General features: G+C 34.9%; 1 protein-coding gene across 4 annotated transcripts in view; it reads left to right on the top strand.

Moving 5' to 3' along the window:
* Positions 1-20,631, top strand: part of Ctnna3 (catenin alpha 3) — a 1,740,232-nt gene that overhangs the window by 981,672 nt on the left and 737,929 nt on the right. For all 4 annotated transcript variants that reach the window (XM_074078977.1, XM_074078976.1, XM_074078978.1 and 1 more), the window contains one exon: positions 4,474-4,626. In XM_074078977.1, the coding sequence (XP_073935078.1) occupies positions 4,474-4,626 (153 nt within the window). The remainder of the gene's footprint in view (positions 1-4,473; positions 4,627-20,631) is intronic.

Here is a 20,631-nt window from a genome sequence, read left to right as displayed (position 1 = left end):
AGGATGAGGTACATTAAATAAAATAAAATTCTGGCAAAAACAAGCAAATGAGCAGGCAAAACAAAACCTTGATGAACTCTGCAATTGCTGATTTGCTGAACTTTGAGATCTGTCTTTACTCCATGTTGGTAGTACTAGTGAAACACTCAGAAAATAAATGTCATCACCACTACCATCATCATCCAATCAACTTAAGTTTCTAGAAGTGCAAGTGCTACTAAATTAATACCAAATTGGTATCCACTGGATTAATTGTTAGTTGATTGCATTCTTATTGGTCAATTAAGCTTTGTAAGTCATATTTTGCTCATTCTCTTAAAATTAGAATGGCATAAATATACCCAAATATATTTTTCTAGTTTCTGATTCTTTTCTAAAGCACTTTCTCTGCTTTCCATTCCTCTTCACCTCACAGTGTTAGTCCTTCTTTTCCCTTATTTAGTGATTATGGTGGGGTTTTCTTATAGTTTTCACCTAAGGCCTTCACTTTTGTGTTTCTATTGTAGAGAAATATATTATTTTATTTCAAATCCCAAACCACTTATATCAGTGGGAAATAGAAAAATTGATGTCTCCAAACCTTTTATTAAACTGTAGTGAGAAAAGATGGAAAGCCCCATGGTTCGGTTTTGCTCTGACATCATTCATGCCTGGCCACAACCAGCACTTATTGAAAATACATACCTCTAACTCCTGTTGGCTTCCCACTAACTTCATATTTTAGCACTGTGCATTCTACTTCTACATTGGCATATTGGATTATTCTTTAAACTTTTTTGTATGTTATCGATGTGAAAGGAATACAGTATGCCATTGGACAGGAAAACGATATGTAAATAAATAGGATAGAGGCTACTTAAATAGTATATGTATAGATGACTATGCAATGTAATTAATAGGTCCCATAGGAATATGTTAAAACATATAGAAAATTTCTTAGCATAACATCCTTGTCCTTTGTGTCTTGTCACCATCTGCATATCTAGTCCTGGCTTATGATAACTCTTCCATGGTCAGCATATGACAGTGCCTGGCAAAGCCACACCCAGTAATGTGCAAAGCAGAAGTGACAGAATACGACTGGCAAAGATTAGTTTATGTAATATATAGTAGTCTGTTAGTTGGTGAATGACCAAATACTAACATCAGAAAAAGGTTTTTGTTTAAAGTTGGATTCACTTTCATGAAAACAGAGCCTTAACATAGGAACTTAGCTTAAGTAGTTTATTTGGGCAGTGAGACCAAGAAATGAGTGTAAGAGAACATAAAAAATGAGGAAAGGGAAGAAGAAAGAATATGCTATATGCAGAATGAGAAACAAAAGCTTAAGGTCTTCTGAGAACCAAAATGTTTTCTCAAATTGTCTGACCAATGGATGGAGGGTAAGAACTTTATCTAGTAGTTCTCTCATTGCTCATGGGTGGTATTTCTCAATGTATGGATTCTCCAGAACTTCCAAGCTGCATCAGTATTTTAGCTGAGAATCTCAGAGCAGGGCCTGAGACAGAATAATAAAGAGAAGCATGGAATGTCTTCAGAGAACATGGAATGATTCCCCACAGCAACAGGTGAAATTAGAGACAGATCCAGAGGATCATATATTAGACACCAAAAACCTTTACTTTCGTCCATCATCATAGTCATGAACAGGAAGGATCATGGATTCAGGATCAGGAACCAGCAAGTCACACGGAGACTAGAGAGAAAACTGTGGGTTGGTTGAGATTGTCATTTGCATGGGCTAAGATGCTTTCAGTGGGAGAGATGCCTCCCTGCCTGCTGATTGTGTGCTATCTCTTAAAGGTTTCACTTGTGGTGAGCACAAATTGCTAGTTTCTGGAAATTTCCTTATGTCATGACTCAAAAAAGAACAAAGTTTTCACATGTGAGAAAATAATCATTATCCATCTCTCTAGATTTTTGCTTTGGTAAAAAATTAGTATGTTATTCGAATAGCATAAGAAGGCAATCTGACTTTTTAGGTATAGTTGTAGATGAGAACTTATATCAAAATCCTACATTAAAAAACAAAACAAAACTTTAGCCAGGCGCTGGTGGGTCAGCTCTGTAATCCTAGTTACTCAGGAGGCAGAGATCAGGAGAATCATGGTTTGAAACCATCCTGAGCAAAATAGCTTGTGAGCCCCTATCTTGAAAAAAACCCATCACAGAAAAGGGGTGGTGGAGTGGCTCAAGGAGTAGGCCCTATCTTTAAACTTGTAAAATCTATCTTTAAACTTGTGCTTCAAGATGGCTGATACCAAGTCTTGCTTCTTAATGTCACAGATTACCAGAAACAGGAATTTATACTTACTTTCTCTACTTCCTTGTCATTCACTCACTCTTCAAACCATAGCAATAGGACACCTGTTCCTATTTTTCCTCTGAAACTGCTCTTACTAAGTTCATCAAAAACATTAGTGGTCAAGCTCAATTAACAAATCTTTTTAAAATTTAAATTATTCTCATAATTTAACTCTATTCTCTTGTCAAATTATATTTATACATATAATACACACACATGCATACATCTTGCTATCAGTCTCTTGGTTTTCCTTTATTATAATATTTAATGATCCTCAGCCCACCATTAGATTACATGAGATCAAATATTTCCAGGTTGACATTTCTCATATCTTGCTCTTGTTAGAAAGGAGAGGAAATACTATTCAGAAAAGAAGATTCTGTAAGTCTGTAATGCGGATATTATAATAATTTTGCTTGGTAGGAAAAGTACATTTGGAGAATAATGACACTGAGATTTATTTGAAAATTTGTCTTTCAGACATTGGTAATTTGGTCTCTTGTGTCTTGGTCATTCTCTCCATCTCTTTTCAGTTCCTACTCTTCCATTTACATTACTCTCATAAATGGTAATATTCCTAAGATTTCATTCAGGGGTGTCTCCTCACTCTGTGTTTCTATCTGCCTGGTTCCATCCACATCCTGGTATGCTGACTGTCAATGAGCGATCTTTAGTGTAGCTATTTCTATCATGTTGCAGTTACAAATAAAAAGAAAAGGACAGAGGGAGAGATGATCATTCAAAACGTTCCCCTCTGAGAGATTGCTGCTTTTTTTCTCATATGTCTCTGAAACTTACATAATACTTCCTAGCTCCAGTCCTAACTTAAGACCTCTTGCCTGACATCCCTGATCCCCTACCCATAAATAGCAAACACATTGTTCATTCACTAAAGTTCTTCCCTTCCTTTATAATCTCTTAGCACTCTACATTGTGTTCTAATAAGTGCTCAGTAAATATTAATTTGTTTCTATTAGTGATTTGCCTTTCTGCATGCTAAGCAGAATCTTTCCCTTGGGATCTTCCAGCAGCTTTTGTGATATTGTTGGTAGCCAGAAAATTTCACAACTCTTCTGAGCGAGCTCTACTATCTTGGGCAGAGATATTTTTCTTCTAGAAGCCTATAATTATTATCAATTTACTATCCTATAATTATTATAGAAAGACAGTGCTTCTTTAAAATGCATCTCTGTCATTTAGTTCTCACAAATATATTACTAGTAATTCTCACATTATCTAAAACTAAGTTGACATTTAAAACTACCCTAAACTATCATTTTCACAGAAGGCAAATTACAATCTATCTGATAGCTATTTACCTCTGTTTTATTATGTAGAGGTCATTAAACTAAATAAAGGGGTTTATCCAAACACCTTTGGGACCATTCATAGCCAATGACATGGTTAGTGAAACATTTCAGGATATTGTGTGATCCTTAAAAGCTCAATATCAAATTAAACATAATGAATTAATTTTCCAATGTGGTTTTAAATATCAGAAAATATCTGCTGAGTAGAATAATTATCTGATTGTTATTTATAAGCTAACATGCAATCTAATTTAAAAGAACTAATTGTAGCAGAATGTTATAGCTATTTAATAATTTAAGGTGTGAGGGCAAGAACAATTAATGCAAATGGAGAAAATTGTACATCGAACTCATTTATTATTCTTTTTGCTCTATTAATCTGTTATTATCTGGCATAATCAGTGATCTAACTTGGTTTAATTACCATGAAGTCTACAAATTTAGCTAATCAAAATTTATCACCAGTTCGTGCAATAAGGTAGAAAACATTTTATAATTTTGTAATTATGAACATACAAGATGTACAGTGTTATTTGTACACATGCATAAACATACTAATAGCATGATTTCTTTGAGAAAAAATGGAGAATTTCCACTTACAATTTGACTTATGGGTTGATTATAATAAAAAAATGCTGACTTTTGAGAGCAAGGGAAATATTGCTGGATAATTTTTTCCTTAATGCTTGGTTTGTCTTACTTTTGTAGGGAGATTCACACTCAGGGTTGAATATTATCATCTTAGGGATTGCTTAAAAAATGTATAAACCACTAAAATTTTAAGATCAGGAAATAACATGAACCTTTCCCTCAGGGAGGAAAAAAGAAAAACACTTGAATTTTTTTATTTCTCCTCAGCTCCGCAAAGCTATCATAGATCACGTGTCAGACTCTTTCTTGGATACCACAGTCCCACTTTTGGTTCTCATTGAAGCTGCTAAGAATGGCCGGGAAAAGGAAATAAAAGAATATGCTGCTATATTTCATGAACATACTAGCAGGCTCGTGGAGGTAAGTGTGCTGGAACTGGAACCACCTTAAATCCAGGAAAATGAGGCTCCAATTCTCCATTTACAGTTGAATTGTACTCAAACAAAAACTATCAACAACGTGTTACAAATGTTGCAGAATAGGGCCCATGTAATATGAAGGTATACATGTCAGATAGTATGAACGATTCCCCACTGGATTGAAACAAAGCAATTTATTTAGAAACAGCTAGGAAACTATACTTACTGTTGTTTTATTTTTATAATATATATTTTGTCAGAGCTACACAAAAGAACTAAGTAAATACAGATACTTTGTTTTATCCCTACAAATATTTTCTTCCCATTCTAACTTAAAAGTATCAAATACTTTATTCTATCTTATTGTTTCTCAACCATCTTGTCATGGCTGTCGGCCTTGGATAACTTCAACTATACATTAGAGCTGAAAACTATAGAATAAGAATATAGGATATATATGGATATATAGGGAGATCCATGAATAATTAAGTAGAGATAATGCCTTGGGAAAGGGGAGACGAGAAAACTATCATTCCCTCTGTCTAGAAACTGGAGACATGGGAATGACACATGATTTGGGAGCAAGATGGCATATCCTTAAAAGAGAATGAATCGCTGGGAGGTTTCCAGAGATAGAAAATGAAACCTATTACATTATGGACATCAATAACATAGCTGTATCAGTAAGCTCAAATCAAAGAATTTCCAACACAAGTATGATGACAATACTCACAAGGCCAGGAACCATTGATGGGAAGGGGAAATGTGATTTAACAGATTTGTATACCAAAGCTGTTATTTAGGTGTCACTCGCCAATACGTCTGTACTCATTTTTATGGCTGGTGTCTATTCTGTCAGTCCACATGTCATGATGACTATTAAATGTTTTGATCACCATACCTTCCTACACCAGTCATGAACACTATTTGCAGCCTAAATTGCTTATAAAACTCGATTGAGAAACATGATCACCACCTGAAATTAATATTATAGCATTTGATTCATCTACTAACACAGAGGACTTTCTTGACATCTTTAATGTGAATCCACCGGGATGGAGGTTTCCAACACAGCTAGCATTTGTACTGTAAACTTCCTTTTTAGATTCTAGTCTCTACAACTAGAAAATGAGAGGAGTGAATGAATGTATGATTACTATGATCATTTCACCCCTAAAACTGCCCCACCTCCAACTTTCAAATTTCCATTGAATTTGCCAAGAACTCAGAAAGACAGAGACATATTACAACTCCAATTGGCTTTTGCCAAAACTAAAGGTACAAAGCCTAAACCATTAGAGTTGGTGCTGATTTCAGGTTTACAATTCTTAATGAATTGATTCAGTACCTTCTTGTTTATCTAGTTTTGTTTTTCTTTCATATATTCATTCCTCAAATATTAGAAACTATATCTACAGAAAAAGTTCAGACAGAGCAACGTGTACAGGTTGTAAAAGGCACCTATTTTAGCATGGTCCCTGCAGATTGTCAAAATTTTATCTAAAAATGTGTTCTCTAAGCTGAAGTCACACCACATTATGGGGTAAAACACACTTCTTTGTGCAGTGCTTTGAAAGTAAAATTCATTTTTTGCTGATAAAAGTGTATCCTTATTCCAATATTTCTTTTTAGTCTTTCTGTGAAACAAATCTCAAGAAGTGCTCATTGGAAAAAGGCACCTCTGTCAAACAACTTTAGGGAAAAAATTCTATGGATAGCTTCTTTTGGAGATGTTGCATTCCTGAAAAATTCTGAAGATATTTTTAAAATTTAATTTAGGACAGAGTTTCTTCTAATCAGTTTACCTAAGGAACTCTTTCTCTTCTGACATATTATTAAGTACTTACTGCCTCAGGAGGAAAAGGGCAAGAAAGAGTAATTGAAGAGGCTAGACTGACTTAAAGCACACTAGACTCCCAGGTGAAATACCAAGGCAAAACCAACACTGAGTAATGGATAGACAATGAAGCATGGGGATGTAAAATAGATCATGATAAGGGCAGGGTTAATGAAGAAGGTAAAAGAAGGTGAATAGGGTTAATGTATTTTGTATACATGTATGAAATGGAACACTGAAACCTATTGAAGTCATTTTAAGAAGGGGGAAGAGGAAACAGAGAACAATGGAGGGAATGAAACAAACTGGGGTACATTATATGTATATGTGAAAATGTCATGATGAAACCCCCTTTACAAATATTATAAACTAATAAAAACATTTTTTATAAAAAAGATCATGTGGGAATGCTACCTTAATTTTTTTTAAGAAACCAATCATAAATTCTTAAGTTCTTAAGAATTTGTTTTAGATGTTTCAAGATTTTGAAAATTCTCTATTCCCTGTGAATATTGAAGAATAAAAGCTTTTGGAATTATAAGTACTAGGATACTGAGAATAGGTTTTATTTAAATCTATATATTCCTTTAACACATTATAAGGAGATTAGACTAGATTTGGAGAGATACCTGAGTTTAGGTCTTGCTCTGGTTTCACTCAAAAGATTTGGCCTAAGTCTTTTCAGTCCCAATGAGCTTCTACTATGCAAAACAGAAAAAAACTCCTAAATGTAATAACTTAAAGAAACCATTTGTTATTAACTCTCACCAATCTACAGGTTTATCAGGCAGAAATGGGCAATTCTTATTTAGCAATTTTCATGGGATTGCTGTCAGACATTGGCTGGGCACGGAGCTCTCTGAATGTTTGTTTGCCTCTGTTGTACACAAACCACAGCGTAGTCACATGACCACACATTTAACTGTCAACTAAGGGAGGGGGGAAAGGGGTTATGGTTGTTTGATGGAACACCAATACATGGCCTTCTATGTGGCTTCAGCTTCTCACAAAATAATTATTGAATTCTAAGATGATAAGTCATAAGAACAAACAAGAGACAGGAAATAGAGGTGGTTATTCTCTTAAGACTTGGGCCCAGAAATTGGCAGAAGGCCACTTCCACTGTATTCTGTTGGTTGATGCAATGGCACAGCCTGCCAGATACAAAGCAAGGACAGTGGTGAGACTGCCCCCCCACCCCCCCAACCCCCCCACCCCCACACAAAAGGAATGAAAAAGTGCATGTGGCCACCTTAATCTATTACACTCCTCAGGGCTTCTATTTGCTTTATCTATAAAGTGAAGTTCAGACAAGATAATGTCTAAGGTCTCTCCCAAATTGTTCTTTTTTTTTCCTTACAAATTGAGAGACTGCTAAGAGACATAAAAACAGAAGAAAATAAAAATGGTTTTTAAGTATAGAACTATGCACTCCTTTTCTCAAGAAGAAAAGGAGTACTGCTTTTACCTCCCAGGAAAATCCTTTTTTTGAAAGGAGCTGCCTAATGAAAGCAGCAGAGAAAATCATCAGTTTACCACAAACATTGAGACAGAAGTATCTGCAACAGAGTCCTGGGAAATAGGATAGCTTAAATATGTTAGTTTCAGAGGACATTGTGAGTTCTCCTTATATAGATTGCTTCCCAATCCTCCTACCTAACCAACCGCTATATAATCTCCTCTCCCCACCAATCCCCTACACAGACAGGCACATACACCCATTTTATTTTATTTTACCAAGCTCAGTCATTTGACATAGCAGGGCAGAAAGTCTTAGATTCTAAATGACTTGAAGGAAAATCTATTTTCAACATATCTAGGTTTTGATGCCTCAACTATATTTGTCAGAGAAATTTGAAATCAGTGATCTTGTTGAAGTAAAACTTAATATGGAGAAAGAAGTCCATTTTTAAAGACTCTATCAGATCTTTCCAGGAATATGCCATACTGTTAAAGGCACTCTTTAAGTAATGATTAACTTGTAACTTTTACAAAAAAGATATTAAAAAGTAGAACTGAACACAAAGCACAAAAGGAAGTGTTCAAAAGTTCTGTAGGTAATAATTAGAAAACAAAGGAATGTAGGGTGTTTGAGTAAAGAAATAGAGATCATGAGCAGAGTGGCTGGTGAATTGAAACCAATGTTCTTATACTTTGGCAAAGTTATTTCTGAAGTTTCCTACTATATTGTTACGCAGTTTGGTGTAATATGCTTGTACATGAAATGATATTATGAAGCCTGGTTGGTGCCAATAATGGAACTTAGGTTTTGACTGTTAATCCTATCCTAGTTATGTTGAACTCAGCCTTATGCAAACATTCTCCTACTTTGAGCATCCAAGTTACTCTCTTTTTGGAGAGACCCATGGAGCTACAGTGGGAATGATAACAAGGAGTCAAGAGCGTGGTATTTTAAAAGTCATCTTACCATGGCAATTAACAATTAGTGACAAACATGGCCATTGAATTATGACTCAAGTACTTTGATCTCACTGGTGGTGAGTTATAGCACCAGTAACTCTTCTGCCTTCCACTAGTTGTATCTATTGAACAGGAACTTTAAATATGAATTTTATCATAAAAATAAAATATTCAATAAATCTAGAGAGTAAGGCTTTTATCTCTATTTACTTTTAACCTCCTCTAATAGCAAAGTCTGTATCACTAGTGCTCAATAATTCCCATGGAAAGAAGGAAAACATTGCAGCACCAACTTAATTCTCTTCCTTTCTACAATTGATGTTGGGAATGCCAGATGTTAATCTTGAGCATATGTCTGAGCCCAGTATTAAGCGTGCTGCCTCCTTATTCTTCTGCATGTGGGCATGTTAAAATAGCTCTTCGCAGTGACATTAGCAGATAGCATTGTCATTAACTGTCAGAATCAGCCACCATTCACTCTACTTCAGATCTCCTCAAAAAGTTTGCAACAATTTAATAACATTGTCAAAACATTTGGTCATCTCAGGGGTGTGTTTTATAACTTTTATATGGTGATTTAACCATAAAATGTAAATATAACCATACTGATAATGGTCAACCAGAAGAATGCCATTATACTCAATAAGTACATTGTTTATTGTAATGCCTATAATTAATATTTCTCCAAATTAACTTTTTGAACACTATTATTATTTTTTGTGTGCTTCCCTGAGGTTATCATCCTTTTATTTTCATATTATTGTTATATTGGGGCTATATTGTGACATTCATTAAAGTTCTTACAATATATCTCAGTTAAATTCACTCCCTCCATCATTCTACTTTATCCCTCCTCCCCATTCCCAGAATAGTTTCAACAGATCTCATTCTTCCATTTTCATACTTGAGTACATAATAATTCTACCATATTCACCCTCTTACACATTTCCCTTATGTCTTCTCCCCCTCCACTAGGACAAACCCCTCATATAAGACCTTTTTGCCTTCCTGTTTTCTGCTTTTGGACAAAAGGCATTTTTGTTTGTTTAAGATAGCTATCCAGGGAGTTTCATTGAGACATTTCTATGTGTATATTTATTATAACCTGAATTGGTTCATCCCTCTATTTTTCTCCTTTTTAGCTTAGTCCCCTACCGTTACTATTTTTTAATTTTATTATAGTTTGTTCTCAGCAAGTAGTTCATGCTGAACACTACATTGCTACCAACTAGGGAAGTTTCTCTGACAACTTCAGTAGTGCATTGACTTACTCATCAGAAATTCATGTATCTTGGGGAACCTTATTTTAGTATGTTTCTTGGGTGCCTTTCATCAAAAGGGAAAAAAGTGGGTGTACATTTAATTATAATACTTCCCTACAACCTACAAAGTTGATTGTTCCCACTCACAAAATGGCGTGCCAGATTTAGCATATCTCTAGTGCCTAAAGAGAAGGCTGTAGAGGGGCTTCTTGCTATTTGCAAGAAGAGCTGATTACTGTCAGCTCTACTAATAGCTTTGCTTCTTGACAAAATGCTGTTTGAGTTTCACACTTTAATTGATCATCTGTTATCAAATAAAGATATGTTTGATTATAAATAAGCAGTTTTTGGAGTACCTTATTTTTCCTCCTCCCCCTTGAAAAGATAAAAATAGAAAAGCTGAGGAATAAGCATATACTTACATTTGTACATAAACCAACAACAATTTTCAATAAACATCTTGGCAACTCTCTTCTATGGATGGGGAAGGGAGATTATAGCTTAGTCAGGAATGCTTTTACTTATGTAGAACACAGCACACAGATGCAACTGCCACTCCCTGGAGTATAGACTTCTCAGAGTCTTAATTTCCTTGCAGCTAAAAAGACACAGCTAGAGCTGGTGGAGTGGCTCAAGTGGTAATAGCACCTGCCTAGCAAACCTGAAGCCCTGAGTTCAAACCTCAGTGCTGCCAAAAAGAAAAGAAAAAAAAAAAGATGTAGCTAAACATGACCTTCAAAAGCCTGTCCTGAATGAACACAGTGAGTCTTTTTCAATGTTTGAGAGATCTTTTTAAATTTTCCACTTATGCTGTTTGAAATATAAATGTAGTGATTCAATGACAGAAAAGTCAGAGAATTTTCACAATAATATTCACAATACAATATTCAAGTTTAGGAATTTAGAGGAGGGAAAAGATTATATTGAATTAGAATAGTTTAGGAATTCAGCATGCAGTAGACAATAGTTAAGTTGAGCCTTGATGATTGGGCAGAAGTTTGCTTTGCAAAAACAAAATTCCAAGTAGAGATAACAGCATGGATAAAGACATGCTACTCATTCCCATGTTCCAGGAATACAGTAAAAATGAAATGAAGCTAAACTGGCAGGAAGAATGAGATGGATTGAAGGCAGTTAATGAACAGCCTTGAATATTTGGTTGCCAGGGTGAAGCGGTTATACTTCATTGTACAAACTGGATTTAGTAATAGACTTAGAGAACTGCAATAGCTTTTCACCAGGCAAAAGTCTTAAGGGAAGTCATAATTTAGAAGAATCTGTATGTGGACTATTCTGCATGTGGATATAAAAATTTCCTACCTCTGATGATTGATTCTAAACTTACAAATACGGATTGGCATTTACAAAAAACTGTGTTTATCAAAGAGGGTAGATAACTCTTGTTTTAGTAATAAAATTGGAACATAAAAGCAAGTTCCCCAGGATTTAATGGTTCTAGATCAATGCTTACCAACAGAAATAGAAGGCAAGTAAAATATAATTTTAGATTTCCTAGTAACTACACTAAAAAAATTAGAAATAAACAGATAAACAGGTCAAACTAATTTTAATGTATTTCATTTAATGCAGTACACCAAAATTTTATTCTTTCAACCTTTAATCACATGAAAACTAGTAATTAGATATTTACCTTTGTATGCTAAGGAATCTGTGATATACTTTATGCTTAAATCCTATCTAAATTTGAACTATCATATTTTAAGAGCTCAGCAGCCGCAGACCTGGTGAATATGTATTGGAGAATACAGTCCTAGATAGATGATGAACAAGTTGAAGCAGGAACATCATTCATTCGTTAGTTCATTCAATAGATCTGCCTTTGATGCCTACTGTGTGCCATGTACTGTGCTGGACACCGTGGATACTGTTTAGAGCCTTTGTTTTTGTTTCCTTAGTCTTACATGTAGTAAATACGTATAGTAAATAGTATGTTGAGTGAATTTATGAGCAAATGAAATAGAATGTCCATTGACCCTATAGAAAATCTTAAAAGACGATAAACAGCATGGTTTATTGAGTAAAATGTGAAGTAAGAAGACAGACTTAGGTTTAAATCATCGATGGATGTTCTTTAGAAAGTTACTTAGTATCCCGTATCTATTCTATAAAGGAGCCACTCCACAGTAGCATGGAGATCATAGTAGGGTCAGAGGGATCATACATTCAGGTAAAAAGTGACACATCCTGTGGGCATCATGGTTCACTGAGCATCCGTCTTCTTCCCTTCTAATTTTTTTTCAAAAATGTTGATGTAGAGTCAGCCTGAATCTATAGATACCTCTAACAAATGTCCAACTTCCAAATGCAGATAAAAAGCTTTTATCAGATAGATTAACAGACCCAGATTTGGCATGTGCAAAATACCCTGCTGAAATTAGGTACTGAAAGTTTTGACATGCAATTAATTGGTGTGTGAAACGTCTCTGAAACTGGAAACTTCCCAATATGGTATTTGGATGAGAGATAACCTGCAAACATGCTAGCTGACAAACATTAATGAATAATCTCAGGTCTAGAATCCAAATTTTATTTTCATCAGCAGCCTGATTATGCAAGATGGATTTGATTTTTTTTTTTTTTTTGGCATTACTGGGGTTTTAACTCAGGGCCTTATGCTTGCTTGGCAGGTGCTCTACCACTTTAGCCACTCAGCCAGCCTGTTTTTGTGTTGGGTATTATTGAGATAGTATTTCACAATTTTTTTCCCCCAACTGGCCTCAAACCACAATCCTCATGATTTCTACCTCCTGAGTAGCTAGGATTATAGGTGTGAGTCAACCAGCATCTATCTGGCTTAATCTATTTCTTTTAATTAGTTCACTATTGCATTCAATTTTAAAAACAGTATAGTGAGTTCCTACAATGTGCTTTGTAGGGCCCATCTATATGAATGCTTACTATTTGAAATCAGGTACTATTTTTTGTCTTTTGTATTTTTAAAACAGATGCGCAGTATTTCCCAGCTTAAGTGACTTCAGCAAAATGCTAAACTCTAGAATTCAGTTTCATTATCGATAAATGGAAAATGAAGGATTAGAATAATTTTAATTCCTGGTGTCCAAGATTCTAGAAACCAGAAAGAAGAGTTGATTTATTTGTTTTATGCATTAAGGTAACTTGAAGGAACATAGAGGATGTCAATTAAACAGATTTACTGAAGGACTGGTTATTTTATGGCCTTCATAGGACAAAAATGAATTTAAAAAAGTAAGAGAAAAGTAAGAGAAGAAAATAAAGGAAAATAATTTAGTGATCTGTTGGTACCTTACAAAGCATTTATACTCATTATTTTATTACCTTGTCATATCACAATGATTAAGGTAAATACTATTATTATCATTTTACTGATAAGGAAAAACAAAGAAACAAGGTAACTTGCCTAAAACCACATAGATAATAGAGAGTAGAGTGGGCACCAGCTGAGTTCTATCAATGCCAGAGATTAAAGAAATAAAGGTAGCACAATAAGTCTAAAAGTAAAAAGCACACCCATTTTTTGTATGTTTAATTCTTTGAATGATGAGAAGCTTTTCCAAATGCTTTTGGAAGAGAAATCTGCTATGCTATGCAACAAGCTGCACAAGTTCCAAGAGCTGATGGTGCAGTTTTCTTACTCTATCTTCCCTAACTTGAGAAGCAGAAAGCGGGAAGCATTCACTTAAGCCTGAGAAACCCCCTAGCATGCAGTCATTCTTTCTAACTCTTAGGTAACTGCTTAGCTGTTGCTTAGTGATTAACCCAGGATACAAGACCTAAGTGAAATCAGGCATCATCTTCTAATGAGAAAGTACAGCTAGTCCATTTGTAAGTTGATGGTTTGGAACTTGGAATGTATTTTGCCTTTTAATCAGTATTATGTATACTCTTTTGCTTACTCTCTCAATCCACATAGGCCTATTGAGTTCCTAATAGCAGTGGAGATCTGCAGGGCATGCTCTTGGAGTATCCTACTGAAATACATTTATAGGTACCCTCCCCATCACTCAGGCCCCCTCTTAATTTTGTGTGCAGTGCATCCTTAAAGTAGCATGGAAAATTCAAATGGCAACAGTAGGGTGCAAGGAAGCAATGACTGAAAAAAAGAGCTTAGTTGTGACTCCAGTCAATTAATGCAGTGCATGAATTCAGGCTGTGTTGTCAGATGTTCCAATTCCTTAGAAGAACCCAGAAACTTAAATTTGCAATGTAAAACCTGATAGTTTTTTAGTATAAGCAGTTAAATCAACTTAAAACAAGAACACGGTTCCTTCATTTGCACCATTGCATAATGCCAGAGATCACTAGTTTTGCAATTTTTGCTCTAGGGTCATGTTTTGAAAGACAAGTCTCAGCAAGATGAATTTTTGTCAGAGACACAGATAGGATTCAGAGGTTGTCCTCTTGGTGATAACCAGGCATTGCAGCTATGTGATAAAATACAGGAAGGAAACTTGGTTTGGGGAAAAGAGTTCTTCTCGATTTTCTTTTCTGAGTGATTTACCTTGGATTAGGAAGTGAATTGAAGATAGTTAGAGCACAGACAAGATCAGCTATTTCTCCTTATCTCTTCTGCTGTTTGCAAACAATGTTAAAGTAGGGGTGAGGAGAGAGGACCTTCTTTGGACCTTGCCAAAGAATCATTTATAAGTATATTAGACCCAGTGAAGCTGCAGTTGTATAGACCTAGAAAAATCCCTTTCATGAGAAAATTAATCAGGCTTGGCATTTTCTCTATGAATGGAAGGGTTATATTTGAAGCTTTTAAAGAAATGCCCTCATCACTAATAAAGTCAATTTTATTCTGCATTTCATTGATTACTTACTTCTAAAGTGTAAGTATGAAAACATTTATGTTTTCTAAATTATTCTGACATTTTTGTGAAGTTATGCATGTTCCAAAAGAAAAGCAGAACATCCTCAGAGAATTTGGCTTTTGGTCTTTGAATCAGCTTGGAAAATGAGTACTATAAGCTGTCTTTCTCTCTCTCTCTCTCTCACTTTCTCTCTCCCATTTCCCTCCTCTGTAATGTCTTTCTCTCACTCTTTCACTCCAAGTATTGATATAGTTAAATTATTATTCATTATGTCTGAGTGGAGGCAATCTAAGGTTGCTTTAAATCTTCCTTTGTTAGCAACATGATGCTTAAAGAATCATTTGCAAAGGGCCATCTATTCCTCAGAGAATTTTCTCTCTCTCTCTCTTTTTTGGTATGACTGGGTTTGAACTCAGGGCTTCACGCTCACAAAACAGGTACTCTACTGCTTGAGCCACACCTCCAGTCCATTTTGGTCTGGTTATTTTGGAGATGGGGGTCTAATGACTATTTGCCTGGGCTGACCTGGAAGTGCAATCCTCCCAATCTCAGCCTCCCAAGTAGTTAGGATTACCGGTGTGAACCACCTGTACCTTGTTTCTCTCTTTCATTTTTCAACAGAAGCTATGCTAGGTGCCTAGCAGAGGGCATATGCACTCTGCCCTTTTGGATCTTGCTAATTAGGAGAAAATAAGTGACAATTATGTTTTTATAAGTGATATTTTGGATGAACCAAGCTCTATAGGAACATCTATAGGAATGGAGTTACTTTAAGAAAAAAAATTCCACTTTTGAGAAATGGGTTTCCAAGTTAGGAACTGATGAGGATTTGTAGGTGAAAAATCAAATTAGGAAAATAAACAGAGAAAGAAGAAAATTTTAGAGACAGAAGGCTAACACACTTAAGACTGAGGAATAAGAGTATAGATTCCTATTTGTAAGTAAATTGGTTCTCCAAAAATGCTCAGAATTAGATTTACTGAGTCATATGATACATATGTTTTACTTTATAAGAAGTTTCCAAAGTCGTTAGATTATTTTGCATTATTTGCACTAGCAATGTATGAGAATTCTAGTTGCTGCACACCCTTGCTCGTGCCTGGCATTGTCAAATTTTTTTCCTCCAATTATTAATGATACTGATAACATTTAAATAACATTATTGAGTGAGATACAATTCATGTGCCATACAGTTTACCTGTTTTAAAGTGTATATTTCAATGATTTTTAGTTTATTTATAGAGTTGTGCAACTATTACCAACAACCTTACAACATTTTTCTTCCCCCAAACTAGGAACCAGTAATTTACTTTCTTTCTCTAGAGATTAGACCACATAATGTGTGGCCTTTTTAACTAGGTTCTTTCACTAGCATAACATTTTTAAGGTTGACCCATGTGTAGCATGTATAAGTGCCTTGCTTTTACTCATGAGTGCCAGTTCTGTTGTAATGATATAACACATTTTAGCTACCACTCATAAGTTGATGGACACATGGAATTGCTTATACTTTTTAACTGTTATGAATAATTTTGGTAAACATTTATGAACAAGATTCTGTATGAATATTTGCTTTTGTTTCTCTTGTTTATGCTTAGGAATTCAACTTCTGAGTCATATGCTAACTCTGTGTTTAAAGTTTAAGAAACTTCCAGATTTCTTTCCAATGATGCCAGTCTATACCACTTTATACTTAGGTGTAGTTGGTTTGTTTTCTGACTTTTGTATTGTTTAAAAGTTGTTTCTATATTTAGCCTACAAGTTCTTTATTTTGCTGTGATTTATAAATATTTTCTCGATATATGTGGCTTGTTTTTCAAACCTTTTCACAGTATCTTGTCTGCAGAAGAACTTTCAGTTTGGTGAAGTCAAATTTATCAATATTATTACGTACAGATTATACTTACATGTTTCATCTTTGTCTAACTTCAGTGTAGCAGTCACTTTTTTATATGTTTTTCTAAAAGTTTTATAATTTTGGATTTTACACTTATGTTTTTGTTCCACATTAATTTTTTACATAGTACAAGGTAGGAGGTGAAATTTCATTTGCTTATTTATTAATTGCACATGGATTTCCAACTGTTTTGGCCTCATTCATTGAAAATACTATCATTTTTCCCTTGGCTCATGTTTGTACCTTTGTCAACTCCCAGTTGACATCTATGTGTAAGTAAACCTCTGTTCTTTGCTCAGTTTCACTGAACTGTGTATCTATCCCTTCACCAATATAAGGCAGTTTATAGAACAAATTTTATAGTTAATGTGGAAATAAGGTGTTTTAGTCCTCTAAATTTCTTCCTTTTTTATTTTTTGGCTAGTCTGCTTCTTTTTTCTTCCCATATCAATATTAATATGAAGCTATCAAAACCTACAAAACTATTGCTAGGATTAAGATTAGAATGTTATTAAATCTCTAGATTAGTTTACAAATAATTGACTTCTTAGTGGTTTGAGTACTCCAACCAATGAACATGGTATTTCTCTGCAGATAATTACACTTCCTTTGTTTTTTCATCAGTGTGTTCTGATATTCAGCTTCCAACCATTTTAAAAAACAAAATGCTTAAATACTAAAAATTGCTACTTCTTACACTAAATGAATTCATTGTTAAGTTGTTCTACTTATTTTGTTTATTTATTTGGGTTTTTCTTTTGTGTGTAATCCACTTAAAAGAATTCCATGAAACTTTTCCATTAAATTAGATTATCTGATTTAGCAACTAGTTTAAGGAAGAAGTCCATGTGGACTTGAGCAAATTACTTAGCCTCTCTGAGCTTCCATTCTTTCATTAGGAAGAAAGAGATAATATCTATAAACAGCATATCTCTCTATATCCATTGCAAGAATCCAAAGAAGTGTATAAATAAAGACTATGAAAGTGGTTGCAATAAATGTCAGCCTAAAAATTATCAGGTTAAGAAGAAGAAATAATCCTGTCTGTTTGTAGATGATATGATTCTCTATGTAAAAATCCAAAGAATCAACTGAAAAACTCCTACTGGAACTAATAACTAATAACAGCAAAGATTCGAAAGATAGTGTTAATATATAAAGGTCAGCTGCTTTTCTATATATTAGTAGCAAATAAGTGGAATTTAAAAGTAAAACCATGCCTGATACCGGTGGCTCACACCTGTAATCACACCTGCCTCCTCAGGAGATGGAGATCAGGAGGATCAAGGTTCAAAGCCAACTGGGGCAAATAGTTCACCAGATTCTATCTTGAACAAACTCAACACCAGTTTGGGCTGGTGGAGTGTCTGCTTGGCAAGTGTGAGGTCCTGAGTTCAAACCCCAGTACTACAATAAAAAACAAAATAGAAAAAATAAATAAGACATGTTAACATTTACATTAGAACCCTCAAAAATGAAGTACTTAGCTATAAATCTATCAAAATATTTACAATGTTCCTGTGAGGAAAACCGCAAACCTCTGATGAATGATATCAAGGAGAAATAAATGAGCAGGAAGTATTTCATATTTATGGATAGGAAAACTCAGTATTATCAAGATGTCAACTTCTCAACTTGATCTCTAGATTCTGTGAATCCCAATCAAAATGCCATCAAATACTTTTGTGGACATTGACTAATTTTAAAGTTTACATGGAGAGGCAAATCCCCTGAATAGCCAACCCAATATAAGGGAGGGACAAAGTTGAAGAACTGACACTACCTGACTTCAACACCTATTATAAAGCTCTAGTAATAAAGACAGTGTGGTATTGGTTTAAAAAAACGGACAAATAGGTAAATAGAATAGGTTAGATAGTCCAGAAATACGCTTGCTAAATATAGTCAACTCATCTTGACAAAGGAGCAAAGCCACTGGAGTAAAGCCAAGTGTTTTCAACCAGTGGTATGGAAGCAAGTAGATATGCAAATGTTAACACTGAATCTAGATGCAGACCTTAAACCCCCCACAAAACTCAGTTCACAATGGATTACAGATCTAAATGTAAAATGCAAAATTTTAAAACTGTTAGAAGATAACTGAAGGGAAAACTTGGGTGCAGAGATGACATTTCTACACAACACCAAAGCCATGCCCAAGAAAGAAACAATTGATATACTGAACTTCATTAAAATTAAAGTCTTCTGCTCTTCAAATACCACTGTCAAGAGTATGAGAGTATAAGTCACAGATCTTGACAAAACATTTTCAAAAGACATCTGACTGTTATCAAAAATATATAAAGTGCACTTAAACTTCAATAATAAAAATGAACAACCCAGTTGAGAAAGTGGACAAAAGAACTTAAGAGACACTTAACCAAAGAGGATATACAGATGTCAAATGAACATATGGGAAAAAAAGTTCAATGTCTTTAGGGATCTACAAAGTATAACAACGAGATACTTTAACACACCTTCAAAATAGCCAAAATCTAAAAGATTGGCAACACTAAACACTGATGAGGATGCAGAGCAGCCAGAAATTTCATGCAGTTTTGGTGGGAACGCAAAATGATACAATGACCTTGGAAGACAGTTTGGCAATTCCTTATAAAACTAAACATACTCTTTGATACTCCAGCATCCAGTCCTTGATCTTTACCAAAAGCAGTTGAAAATTTTTGTTCACAGTAAAACCATCACATAAATGTTTATAGCAGCTCTATTCCTAATTGCCCAAACTTAGAAGCAACTAAGATTTCCTTCAGAAGGCCAATGGATAAATGAAAGGAGGTATATCCAGACAATGAAATATTATTCAACCCCCAAAATGAAATGAGCTACCAAAGCATGAAAAAATATGGGGGAAACTTAAACGCATATTAGGTAGTGAAAGAAGACAACCTGAAAAGGCTGTGTTCTGTGCAATTCCAACTACATAGTTCTCTGGAATAGGCAAAGCTAGGGAAACAGTGAAAATGTCAGTGATGGCCAGACATAAGCAGACATGGAGAGAGGGATGGGCAGATGTGCAGATTTTTAGGGGAAATTATTCTGAACAATACTGCAATAATTATGCACTTATGAAAACTCGCAGAATATACAACAGCAGCAGTGAACCTTTGTGTAAATTATGGACTTTTATGGAATATTAGTTGGAAGCTGTAGTCCACATCTATCAAATAGCAGCATGTCATACATAACACGTGCCTGGCAAAGTAGCCACAAGAAGTCATTTACACTCAAATTTATAGATTTTTCTGATTCAAAAATTCAACAATTTAAGCAACCTTGGCAAGAAGCAGAGAAGAAATATCAAAGCAGTAGTACCATTTTTTGTTTTTAAAAAAGATAACCTGGAAGTCACTGAAAATGGCTGCAGAATTGTTTCATATACTTGGTGACACACAAATGGATTTGATATTTTTGTTTTCAGAACTTTGGAGGCTTTTCATCTCTAGATTCATACTTTTTATATTATCAAATTTTTCCAATTTCCAAAGCCCTTTTGCAGTTCAGTTCTCTTGCTTAGGTTTAGCATGAGGTGGTACTGATAACTTTGAAGCCAGAGGTGAGCTGATGAGCTCTGTGGCAAGAACTGACACCAGGAAGCACACTCAGCAGCTTTCTTTAAGAAATGGATGGTCACCATCAATTCTCTTGAATAGAGGCCTGGACTGTGATCAGTATAAGCATCCCATTTGACTTAGGAGTTCATGCCAGTTGTGTGTTTGTGTGTATGGGGGGAGGATCTGCTCATTTTATTCTTAAT

This window comes from Castor canadensis, chromosome 7 (genome assembly GCF_047511655.1).
Source record: "Castor canadensis chromosome 7, mCasCan1.hap1v2, whole genome shotgun sequence".
Classification (NCBI taxonomy): Eukaryota; Metazoa; Chordata; class Mammalia; order Rodentia; family Castoridae; genus Castor; species Castor canadensis.
This window is presented reverse-complemented; position numbering and strand designations above follow the sequence as displayed.